At 36.6% G+C, this 13638-nt stretch overlaps 1 protein-coding gene across 3 annotated transcripts in view; it reads right to left on the reverse strand.

Moving 5' to 3' along the window:
- Positions 1 to 1577: 1577 nt before the first annotated feature.
- The window catches only part of LOC123563669 (NADPH:adrenodoxin oxidoreductase, mitochondrial-like), a 38620-nt gene continuing 26559 nt past the window's right edge, over positions 1578 to 13638 (reverse strand). For all 3 annotated transcript variants that reach the window (XM_053534553.1, XM_045356601.2, XM_053534546.1), the window contains exons 8-12: positions 12045 to 12237; positions 10456 to 10649; positions 5824 to 5998; positions 3947 to 4111; positions 1578 to 3694 (exon numbers count right to left, since the gene is read on the reverse strand). In XM_053534553.1, coding sequence (XP_053390528.1) covers positions 3564 to 3694; positions 3947 to 4111; positions 5824 to 5998; positions 10456 to 10649; positions 12045 to 12237 — 858 coding nt within the window. In that variant the 3' untranslated portion in view covers positions 1578 to 3563. The remainder of the gene's footprint in view (positions 3695 to 3946; positions 4112 to 5823; positions 5999 to 10455; positions 10650 to 12044; positions 12238 to 13638) is intronic.

Raw genomic sequence — 13638 nt, forward strand, 5'->3', positions numbered from 1 at the left:
GCAAACAAGTTAAGTCTCCAATAAGCTCCATGAACTCCAGTGAGACACACTTCAGCACAGACACAGTATGTCCAGAGTAACCATGTTGTACAAAATTAGGCATAATCTTGTCGATATTATTCCTTATCCTCCTCTACAGCAATCAAAATCAGCCAGAATCCACAATCAACAGTACAACCAAATCTTCTCCTGTAGCAAATCTGCCTACCAACACAGCTTCTTACAAGACACTGTTGTCCTTCGGAACTGCCCGTCTTAATGTGCCGTAAATCAGCCTACACTAGAGGGCTTTAAGGCTGGTCTAAGAAATATCAACACATTTTAAATGCCAGTCTTCATTTTATCAGTTCTTTAAACTGCGTACAAAGAGAGACTTTTAGTCTTTTATATGTAAATAGTTGTACTTTGCGGCTGTGCATGTACTGTATTTTAATCAAAAACCTAGTATACTCTTCTAGAGTGAGGCGATTACTGAAGATGATGATGATGATGATCTATATCAAATATTTTTAAAGCTAGGTGCCTCACAAGTGAAAATGTGCATTTTTTACTATTTCTGGGGCCTTTAAAATCTCTAGAAATTTGGGGCGAAGCCAGACAGAAAATAGAATGTGCATAAGTTCATATCACGATAAAGATTCGTGCAAGGTTTCATCAATTTATATCAGATACTTTTGGAACTAGATGCATCATAAACTTCAGAGGGATGCACGGACAGAAACACGGACAAGACCAAATCTGTATGCTCCCTCCACTCAGTGGTGGGGGCACAAAAATTGTGAACTGTTCTCTCCAAAGTCAATGCTAATATTGAATTGAAATTTCATTCAAGTTATTAAGGTGAATAAAAAAATGGAGAAAGGAGCATAGATAGTAAAAAAGTGGCATAATCCATTAAAAATTGGTGCCAGGTTATAGACTTCATGTTTTTTGCTATGGGTGATGATGTGGAACAAACATTACAAGTTTCGATCAAATTCAGCTAGTAATATCAGAAATAGTGTGAAGTGCCTAAAACTTAAAACCTGAAATTTAAATCAAACCAAATGAGTAATAAGAAAGATATAGCCAAGTGCATCAAAATTAAGCTGAAATTTTAAGTAAATAGGGGACATAATTCATGAAGCATTGGTGCAAGAGTTATGGCCCTTGAGTCAAAAGAGGAGGAAAAACTTCTTTAAGTTTGAAGCAAATCCATCATCTGAAGTAATAAAACAGATAAAGTGCATCAAAACTTTACCAAAGGTTTGGACGTGGATGCCAACGCCAGAACAAGTAGGATATCCCTCTATTTACTTGGTACAGGCAAGCTAAATAGTATAAGCCATTAAACTTAATAACTGCAAATAAGATAAATCAGAATGGAAATATGTAACGCCTCATACAAATCTGTGCAAAAACAGAATGCTCTGAAAACCAGACTTTTGACTTTATCCTGACATGCTGCTGTTTTAGACTTTTGACAGTATATGTAAATCTTTTAGTAAATCTTTTAGTAAATCTTTTAAAGGTGTTGGAGACAGCAAAGTTTCAGAGATACAGACACAAGTAAGAATAATGAAAGAAACAAGACACAATATAACTTTCATTTTATTGCACATATCTTCACAACAGATAAACCGAACAATATAGAATACCAAATTGCCTGCAATTGTAAAGTGAAGTTCAAATAACCTATTTAATTTGTATCTGACTACTGCTTCTGCAAAAATGTTCTTTATGAAGATCTTCTTTATTCTGCATAATTCAAATAATAAGTAACAAACACTGTACATTTCAAAATGCCAGTGAAACTAGAAGCAGAAACCTTTGAAGACTCTTTAAGTCATGCTTAATGCATATTGATTTTATTACATTAAAATATTATCTAAACTTACTCACAGTAATAAAGTCTTTTAAACTTCTTAACAGAGAGAACGGGATTGCTTTTCATAAATCACATACATGTCACTCAAGCCTCTTCATTTAAGTCGAAAGGTGAATTGATATGCTATATCCGCCCATAGTATAAAGATGCCTTTGGGCACAGACAAGTTGAAAAGTTAAAACCATATCATGTTTTTGATACAAGTAACTGTTGTTTTTTTAAAAAATGGAAAGGGAAATTATCTGAAATACATTTCATTCTCACAGTCACTGTGACCTTCACCTTTGAACCCTAAAGCAATAAGGGTCAACTGTTGACCAAAGCAATCATCCTACAGTTAGACAGTTCTAGGCCCAATGATTATTCAATCATGGAGCAAAACCAAGACCTCAGGTGACCACAGGCACTCATTCTATGAACTTTCAGTGATGGTCAATTTTGGATAAGGTTTCTGCATGCCAAATAATGTGGTGGTACCAAAAGGAGCTATATACTATTTCATACTATAGTAAGTACATGTATATCGATAGTTTTAGCACCACAACAACACATGTAAATGCTCTCCAATAACGACATATAAGGGGCCATTACTCTCTTAAACTCATTCAACAAGAAAATGCTTACAATATACAAAACTAGCTTTTGTACAACACCTTACAAGGTTTAGAAATCCTAGCAGTAGTTTCAGATCTTACAATTTCACTGGTTGCTATAGCACTTATATTGCATTAAGTAGGTGATTTTTTTTATCTTTCACTGAAACAAACATATATCCTCTTATGTATTCTAAAAAATAAATGAGCAATTTTGATAATGTTACATGTAAAATTAAAGGCACTTTAGAAAACTAACTGAATTTGTTTTTTTTTAACAGTACAATAAATATTTCATAAAATCAATATGGTATAGGAGAACAACATTTTTAACAACATTAAATGTGGCACTGATAACATTTATTATTATTAACCCTTAGCCTGCTGCAGGCGAATTTAACAGCCTTTGCAAACAGCTTGGAACCAGATCAGACGCCGATTAAATCGGCGTCTGATCAGGTTCCAAGCTGTTTGCTACTCTGACAGTATTTCTTCCAATTTTGGAGCAAATTGAATGAACTTTACAATTTTAGCAGACGACATTTCCAGCAGACGACAATTTATCTAGCATGCTAAAGGTTAAATATGCAAATTGATGAAATACTGCCTTCTATCTGAGAGATAAAATGTGATATTGCTTTGCCGATACACTTGTACACGTTGTATTAATTTCTAATTTTTTGCAAAAATTGGTGTCATGCTTTTTTTTCTTTACAGTATATTTCTCAATTCGAGTAACTTTACTTAATAAAATTTCAAAGAATTATGCTGCAAAAAATAAAATGAAATGGAGCTTTATGTTTTGTGCATCTTCGTAATGTCACAAGACGTTTGATGTTGTGTTCTTTTACAAGCATCTGTTTGCCGTGCTGAGATTAAACTTTGTTGCAAAATGTGTATTTCAATGTACATGTAATTAAGCATGAAATAAAAAGAACTTTTGTTTGTTTTTGTGAATACTGAATATCTTTTATCTCGAACTGATTTTTTTTTTCATCTTCACTCATGCTATATGCTCCTGAAAATATTTGACTTTTTTTGTTCTTCTCCATATACCCGCAAAGCAGACAAGTATCTTCTACATATACCACACGCACTAGACTCTAAGTTTTGGCAATGTTTATTAATCTGTCAGTTTCTACAATCTTTTCTCTAGGCTTTCCATTTTTTTCTCCGTCTGCAGTTTCCACACAGTCAATTTTCTCCCAATCTTTGAATGAAACAACTGACACTCCTAAAACAAACAAACAAGATAATGTACTATCACGTAATTAATAACTATAGATCAGTTCAGCAACTAAATGAGGCAAAGACCCAAAACAGTTTAATGAACAATACTTCTATGAAAGCAATTGGAACAAATGTTTGTGTACAGATAACTAAATAGATACAACTCAAGAATTTCTAAAGTATATGCCATTGTAAAAAGCAAGTTAACAACACAATGGCTGAATATTTAACTTATTTCAACTGCTGTGTTGCACACCTCTGTCTTGCAGTAACTGTAATGCATTATCTCTGCCTGTGTTTACTTGTAACATGCCATCTTCTATGTCTTTCAGTACCAGTTTGCCTACTTCAAACCCATCTGTCATTGTCCCAAGTATGACACCTACTGGGCCACGCCCAGCCCAACCACTGCAGTACAACCCTGTAAGTGAACATTCTTAAAGTAAGAAATGTAACCTCTGTATCATCATACATAGCCCTGCCACTATACTAGACATGCAGTAAAACATTTTACCAACTGACCACAACAAAACCATGCAAAGCAGTCACTGAAAAATCATTCTGTATTTAAGAAAATGATTAACTGATAGAAGATTATGTTAAACAGAATAGTGAACCAACTGGCTATACATTACTCAAACCAGAAACTAACCATTCAACTGACAATATTTTGATTACAGCCTGATGGTATATAATTCAAAGGCCCTGTAGTCCAAGGCCCACCAGTCAAAGTTCCAGTAGTTGCAAGGCCATCCTATCAGAAAATTCGAAATGAACTAAACCTTACCCTAACCCAAGACTGAAAATATAGGCAGAATTAACTCTTACCCTAACCGATGTCATGTTTTATTTCAGACCAGCAGGTCTTTAAAATAACTATCCTTGGATCTGACAGACATTCAGACAACTACTGGTAGGTGGATCTGATATGAATGTTGACTAGCAGGTCATCCGGTTAGTAGGCCTATGAATGGACATCTGAGAAGATCTGGATTCAATGATGACTGCGGGGCTTTCGGGCCAGCAAGCCTTAGGACTAGAGGGCTTTTGGACCAGTGGGTCTTTGGACTGGCAGGCCTTCAGGCTTTTGGATTAGCATGCCTTCAGACTGGAGAGCTTTGGGCCACACTTTGGACTAGTGGGCCTTCTGGACTAGTGGGCCTTCTGACTGCATGGATTAAGGGTTAGCAGATTTTTGGAATAGAGGTCTATTTGACCAGCAGGTCTTCAGACTATAGGGCTTTTTGACAAGCAGGATTTAAGATTATAGGGTTTTTTGACTAGAAGGCCTTCAGTCTACAGGGCTTTTTGACTAGCAGGCCTTCAGACTAGATAGCTTTGGGGCAAATGGGCCTTTGGGCTGAAGGACTTCAGGACTAGTGTGCCTTCAGACTGGATGGCTTCTGGACTAGTGGTCCTTTGGACCATTCAGTATTAACAATTTTTCTACTTGGAATTTTAATTCCTTCAATGATTTTAACTGCCATCAAAAGGGACACCTATTTGACTGATTTTAACTGCAACAGTTTCTTCTAATATCTGCTGATGACCAGTAACTGTAGCTTATATGTACAATTAAAAATCTACCGGTAAACAGAAACAGATCTCAATAAAAATAAAACATTATATATACTTGTTTGAAAACATGGGAAAACAGTGGGTATTACATTACATAAAGTTGAAAAGGTTTTACAGTCTGGTAATATCTTTTCATGTCAATAAATTTGACTGGTTGCAATTAGGATCTGTTACACATTCAACTTGTAACATATCTTTAAAGTCTTGGTGCAGACCTCACATAGCTTCCAGAAACTGGATACTCGTAGATTACAATAATGATGTTTATAATTATATCTATGATATTACTTAATATGCATAATTACACTAGCAATAACCTACTACCGTAAAACCATCAAATTTCATAGGCAAAGAAATTTCTTGGTTTTGGTCAAAACGGCTATTTCATGGAGATATGAATTCATGGATTTTAACTTTAGAACATTAAATAAATGGGAATTTACTTGTTCCTTGGGATTAAATTTGGTAGATTAATTCAACCACAGAATCCATGAAAATTCATCCCCCATGAATATTCATGATTTCAAGTTTTCTGAATCCTAGTCAAACTATTACCAGTTTTGCCATCCACCCTTCCCTTGTTGTTCCTGATAACACCCTGTCTTTCATCAAAAGGAATATCTGGATCAATCTGCCAGCTTCTGTAGCCTATACTCCTCAATACCAAACCACATGGTATATCCTCAGTCTTCTCTGTTAATACTGCTTTCTGTGTGGTCAGTTCTGAACCCTGAAATGGATGTATGACAGTGATTAAAGGTTCATTATCATACGCCTTTAAAGGGAGTTGCTGGGGCTGTAAACTTCAAACAACCTCACACTCAACACTCACAAATGTGGGTTTAAGCCTTGTAAAGGATCAAATTTATTCAAGTGAGAATGCTATCTTGCTGTCCTGTGCAAGATCTGTGATTCTTTTAAGTTAGTCATATGTGCCTTAGCAATGCTGGCATCTGTGGTCTTCCTTTAGTAAGTAAAAAGGTAGCCATATTAGCTTTTGTGTTTTTGTTTCATTTTAAGTTACACTACAATTTTCAGGTCATATGGCAACTTTCTTACTTTTGATGTAAGCTGGAGATCAAAAGATCATTCCTTACTTCAGACATGGCGGGCAGCTGGCCAGGTCTAACAATGGAACTCCATTAGGCCGCTGGATAGATTACATTGTAAGATTTTGTTATTGTCTGGCTCTATTTTGCTTCTGGCTTTGGCTATAAGTTCATTCAAACAGAACAGTCTTCAAACTTGAGAAAGATCTATGCAAGATGCCTTATAAAAAGTTTCATGAACATCCATTAGGCACTTCAAAGGAAAAATTAATTTATTATAAATAATGTTCTTTTTTCATTTCTGGTGGTCCCTCAATGTTTGTTTGTTTTGTGAGTAACGCCATTTGTCAACAGTATTTCAGTTATGTAACAGTAGGCAGTTAACCTTATCAGTGTTCCTGGATTCTGTACCAGTACAAACCTGTTCTCTGTAAGTAAATTTACAATTTCTCCACATGAATCATTGGTGAAGGACAATTGATTTCAGACATTATCTTCTGTCAAATTGTCACAGAAAACATATGCCTTGAATGGGGATAAAACTTGCAATCCCGCTATTCTGTGATCTACACTCTCCCTATTGAGCTAAGAGGTCCTAAATGTAATTAAGAAGAAATATTTAAAGGTCCATTACTAAGGGAAAGTGAGTTGGCAATTTTTTTCATAGCCAGTGCATAGACTTCTGCAAGACACTAAATAATGAAGATTGGCAGGTCAAAATTTACAGAAGGTCTTTGGAACTCAATGAAATGTATGTGTATTATGTTGAAATTTCAATGAATCGACAGAATGACCCCCCAGGTCTTTTTAACTTTCTTCATACTTCATAGAAAAATAATTGTACATATACTGCGATTTATTTCGAATTTCTACATACCAACTTTCATTTTCCAATAAAATTAAATAGTTTCTGTGCTTTTTAAAAGAAATTAAAATGTTCACTTTCCTTAGTATTGGACCTTTAAACAAAATTGAGAAAGATCCATCCAATGATACTACTAACATTATTTGGGGAAGATCCAAGAAGAAGTCTATGTGAAGTTGTTTAAAGGTTTTTATTTTTGTGGCAGCCCCGAAAGGCAGTCAAGCAAAATCTTCTGAAAAAACTTAACAAAAAGATCCATGTCTCAATAATACAGACCTAGGCTGGTGTAAGTCTGACCAGTACATTTAAGGGGAAATGTAACAGTAAAACTGCAGAAGACAGACAACTGACAAGTGGACCTCAGACCATCCATCAATACTTATAGCTTATCTAGCTTCTCTTCAGATCTCTTTAAACTGTTTAAAAATAATAACAACACACTTTTTTCTAATACAACGTAAACAATCATTACGACAAGAGGACCATGATGGTCCTGAATCGCTCACCTCTTCCCACATGACCCAGTTTTGAGTATGACGTCGTTTTTTCTATTATTTGACATAGTGACCTAGTTTTGAACTTGACCTAGGTATTACCAAGATAAAAATTCTGACCAATTTTCATGAAGATCCATTGAAAAATATGGTCTCTAGAAAGGTAACAAGGTTTTTCTATTATTTGACCTACTGACCTGTTTTGAACTTTACCTAGATATCATCAAGGTGAACATTCTCACTAATTTTCATGAAGATCTCATGAAAAATATGGCCTCTAGAGAGGTCACAAGGTTTTTCTATTTTTATACCTACTGGCCTAGTTTTTGACCGCACGTGACCCGGTTTCGAAACTGACCTAGATATCATCAAGGTGAACATTCAGATCAATTTTCATGAAGATCCATTGAAAAATATGGCCTCTAGAGAGGTCAAAAGATTTTAATAATTTTAGACCTACTGACCTAGTTTTTTATCGCAGTTGACCCAGTTTCAAACTTGACCTAGATATCATCAAGATGAACATTCAGACCAACTTTCATACAGATCCCATGAAAAGTATGGCCTCTAGAGAGGTCACAAGGTTTTTTTATTATTTGACCTACTGACCTAGTTTTTTAAGGCACGTGACCCAGTTTCAAACTTGACCTAGATATCATCAAGGTGAACATTCTGACCAATTTTCATGAAGATCCATTCACAAGTATGGCCTCTAGAGAGGTCACAAGGTTTTTCTATTTTTAGACCTACTGACCTAGTTTTTGACCGCAGTTGACCCAGTTTCGAATGTTACCTAGATATCATCAAGATGAACATTCAGACCAATTTTCATACAGATCCCATGAAAAATATGGCCTTTAGAGAGGTCACAAGGTTTTTCTATTATTTGACCTACTGACCTAGTTTTTGAAGGCACGTGACCCACTTTCGAATTTGACCTAGATATCATCAAGATGAATATTCAGACCAACTTTCATACAGATCCCATGAAAAATATGGCCTCTAGAGAGGTCACAAGGTTTTTCTATTATTTGACCTACTGACCTAGTTTTTGATGGCACGTGACCCAGTTTTTAACTTGACCTAGATATCATCAAGGTGAACATTCTGACCAATTTTCATGAAGATCTCATGAAATATATGGCCTCTAGAGAGGTCACAAGGTTTTTCTATTTTTAGACCTACTGACCTAGTTTTTGATCGCACGTTACCCAGTTTCGAACTTGACCTAGATATCATCAAGATGAACATTCAGACCAACTTTCATACAGATCCCATGAAAAATATGGCCTTTAGAGAGGTCACAAGGTTTTTCTACTATTTGACCTACTGACCTAGTTTTTGATGGCACGTGACCCAGTTTCGAACTTGACCTAGATATCATCAAGGTGAAGGTTCTGACCAATTTTCATGAAGATCTTGTGAAATATATGGCCTCTAGAGAGGTCACAAGGTTTTTCTATTTTTAGACCTACTGACCTAGTTTTTGAAGGCACATGACCCAGTTTCGAACTTGACCTAGATATCATCAAGGTGAACATTCTGACCAGTTTTCATGAAGATCTTGTGAAATATAAGGCCTCTAGAGAGGTCACAAGGTTTTTCTATTTTTAGACCTACTGACCTAGTTTTTGATGGTACGTGACCCAGTTTCGAACTTGACCTAGATATCATCAAGATGAACATTCTGACCAACTTTCATAAAGATCCCATGAAAAATGTGACCTCTAGAGTGGTCACAAGCAAAAGTTTACGGACGCACGGACGCACTGACGCACGGACGACGGACACCGCGCGATCACAAAAGCTCACCTTGTCACTTTGTGACAGGTGAGCTAAAAAAAGAGAGTTTTCTAGACCTTGCGTTAATGAAATAGAAAGGTGAAATGACAAGCAACAAAGACATACATTTGGAGACAGAAACAAGGAGCTGCGTTCAATAAACTCTTGATGCGCCCGGTGGCATCCTTGTCGCTAGATTTTGCACCTAAGTCCAAAACAAAGTCAAGGTCAAGGTCAAACTGAGGTCAGGTGATGTCTGAAGATGAGGAATGGTCACAATATACATCTGTATTAATATCAATTCATTCTTGTAAGGGGTATTGATGCTAGACGAAACAGTCCCATTTGGTTAACCAAGAGATGGCCCATATAAAGCAACCGAAGTCCAAAATGAGGTCAAGGTCAAACTGAGGTCAGGTGATGTCTGAAGATGAGGAATGGTCACAGGTTACATCTGCATTAGTATCAAGTCATTCTAGTAAGGGGTATTGATGCTAGATGAAACGGTCCCATTTGGTTAACCTCGTACAGACAGACGAACAAAGAATGGACAGGACAATCACTATATGCCTCCCACATCAGTAGATGCCGGGGGCATAAAAAAGAAAAAGTTAAGCTACACCATTTTTGCAATACAAGTTCTTTTTTTTTTTTAAATAGAAAGAGAAATGACCAAAATTGTATAAGAAATTGTAAATTAAATGAGAGCTGTTCTTAAAAAACATATAAGCCCCATATGATGGCTTCTTAGAGGAAAGTATGAAGTATGCTGTCACACTGACATTGACCTTCAGCAGCCATAACTCATTCAACAGAGAAAAGCTGATACATCATGCAAATTCAAATTTATCAGAACATATTTATCAAGTATCAATTCCCATTCAAAAGTATAGCAAATGTGAGCTACTATTACTCATTTTTAACATCACTGGGACAGAAGGAAAAACATTAAATCATTGCTCCTGTTCAAAGCACAATGCCATGTCCTTTAATTTACCTCTAATCTGTTGACTCCAAATCTGACACCTGACAATTTGGAACTGTTGCTGCTAAGGATTTCTAAGGGACTTAATCTGAACCTTAATTCCCATTCCTTTGTGGCACTAGCCCAAATTTTCTGGTCTGTTGATGTTGGTGTCAAAGCAGTTTTGTACAACAATTCTGTGAGACGCTTTCTTGGCCGAGGTAGATCTAAAATAAAATTGTGATATCAAATGAAATGGTAATATAAAACAGTTTGAAGAAGTTAATGAGAATATCAGGTGAGTACATCTTGATGCAAGTATAACTGGTTTTCAGATGCCAAAATGAATTAATTAAGTAATCAGAGTACCGGTATGTTAAAATATAATACAACACATCATCAGTTACAAAATAATTATTCATGAGCACAAATTCATGGAGAGACTGGCAGTAGTCCAAAAAACAGTATGATATTTAACTATGATACAACCTTTCTACAGTGAATATCACTGGCAGAACCAAAATACTGTAGTGATAGAAGATTTATAGGCCACTTAGAACAGCCTTCCTCTTAGGTTAACCCTTTAGCAATGTGGTTAGAGTGTCCGCCTACAGATAACAAGGTCCGGGGTTTGATCCTCAGTAGGGACTGCCCAAATGTTTGTTATGCAGAAGTTGTAACACTGGAGAGATAGTCAGATCTACTAAGATTTTTACATTTTACATTATGGGAAAGAAACACTGTTTCTGTAGACAGGTATCTGCCCCGCAGAGGCACTGTTAGGTGACCTAAATAACAATGTTTCCTACAAAGCTTTCTATTCGAATAATAATTTGAGCTGCGCCATGAGAAAATCAACATAGTGGGTTTGCAACCAGCATGGATCCAGACCAGCCTGCGCATCCGCGCAGTCTTGTCAGGATCCATGCTGTTAGCTAATGGTTTCTCTAATTGCATAAGGCTTTAAAAGCGAACAGCATGGATCCTGACCAGACTGCGTGGATGCGCAGGCTGGTCTGGATCCATGCTTGTCGCACACCCACTATGTTGGTTTTCTCATGGCATGGCTCAACTAAACATTCAACATTCTTATTCAAACTTAAGACCATTTTTTGGGGGTTTAACATCATGCCAGTACAATTATTGGTCATATGGTGACTTTCCAGCTTTTGATGATGGAGATAGGCCCCAAGTGCCTCTCCAGGCATTCCTTCGTAGCCTAGGTAGAACCACCATCCTTCCATAAGCCAGCTTGACTGCTTTCTCACATGAAAGGATTTTACACCCCTGCAGCATGTGAGGTTTCAAACTTACAGCAGTGAGGGGCAAGTGATATGAAGTAAGTGGCCTTGCTACATGGCCACAAAGGCCGCTTTAACCCTTACCCTGTTAAATTTTTATAATGGACTGGTCCATCTTTCAATTTGGACAGTACCACTTATTATTCAAAGGGGTTTTCACTGAAAATTTACTGACTGAATAGCGAACAGTGCAGACCATGATAAGACTGCACGGATGTGCAGGCTGATCTTGGTCTGCACTGGTCACAAAGGCAGAATCATCTGCCGCCAGCAGGCTAAGGGTTAAGTAACTTATGGTTACCATAGTAGTTTTCTAGTTACCTTTAGCAATGTCATCCAAACCTAGATAGTCATTAGTATGTAGAACTGGCCTGGTTCCCGGCAGCTTGACCATTTCGCGAAGTTCTTTGATTGTAAATGCAACTTGCAGCGGCCCTCTTCTACCAACAAGAATGACACGCTCTATACGACTTTGCCTTAACTTTTCCAAGCTATACTCTGTAATATCTGTTTTCTATGAAAATAAATATATTATATTAAAGTTAGTGAACATGTAATAATTATTGTGCAATTATGCATTCTTTTGAGCTATTGTGACATTCTTTGATCATTCATGTAATTAATACATGCATGCACATACAGCTGGTGAATATGTAATTTACTGAAATTCATGATTATTATTACAGGTCCACTACCTTAATAGTTAATATATGTGGAACTTTTGCAGTGAAACGGAAAACTGCCAGAACTCAATTAACATATTAACAACATATTGTTAAAATACTTACAACAATTAATTTCAGAAGACTTATTTGAGTTACAAAGCTGCAGCCAACATTGTTATTGAGCAGAAACTAAACTGCAAACAGATGGACGGATGACCAGCATCATCATTAATATAATATGTTCATTTGATCACTTCGCATGGCAGTGATCACGACCTTTGACAAAGAATCCTCAGAATCAAGACCATGGTGAATGTTCTTTTTCAACTAACAAACCTGGAATCTTAACCTTTAACCAACTGACCTCAAAATCTGGGGCCATTTTCTGCCCATGAGCTACATGCCTGCCACGTTGGAGAGTTTGATTGGTCAAGTAGATTCTAATTCTCAAAAATACTGAGTGACTTTGACCTTTGACCCACTGACCTTGAAATCAATAGCAGGCATCAACTACAAATGTGAAATGTGCCAACCATGTCTGAGGATCTTAGGTCAAGGTATTCCCGATATAATGAGTGGAAACTGTTTTTGTATAAACACAGTGACCCTGATCTTTGGCCCACAGACTTTTAAGCCAATAGGGGTCATGCACTGCTGATGAACAATATGCCAAAGCTTCTCAAGAAATTGGGCAGAAACAATTTTTGTACCGATAGTCATTGTGACCTTGACTTATAAGCAAATGATCTTAAAATCAATGTGAGTCATGCCATGCCCATGAAGTACATATCTAGTGTGAGGATCACAGTGCAAAGCATCTTTTAAGTTATTGTGTGAAAACAACTTTTGTACTAACAGTAATTGTGACAATCATCTTGGGCCTACTTGACCCAAACAGGGGTCATGCATTGCCCACAAGCAATGTGTATGTGAAGTTAAGAGGATCATACGTCATTCTTTAGTTATTGAGCAGATACCAGATTGCTAACATACAATTACATACATACGACTTGTGCCATATCATAATACTTCTCTTTTGGCTTATCAAAAGCCATGAAGGCACTTAATTCCAGATTGTACAACAATAAAAAAAGGAAAATGTTCCGATATCGAGAAATAATAGCTATATTTCTTAAGAAGGCTTTCAAACTTTGCTACTGACAGATTATATGTTATCAAAACACACGAGAATCAGTTGTTTTAACTAAATTGAAGATTGTTTGTATCAGAGTACCAGAGGTAAACTATCT

The sequence above is a fragment of the Mercenaria mercenaria genome, chromosome 2 (assembly GCF_021730395.1).
Source record: "Mercenaria mercenaria strain notata chromosome 2, MADL_Memer_1, whole genome shotgun sequence".
NCBI classification, from domain to species: domain Eukaryota; kingdom Metazoa; phylum Mollusca; class Bivalvia; order Venerida; family Veneridae; genus Mercenaria; species Mercenaria mercenaria.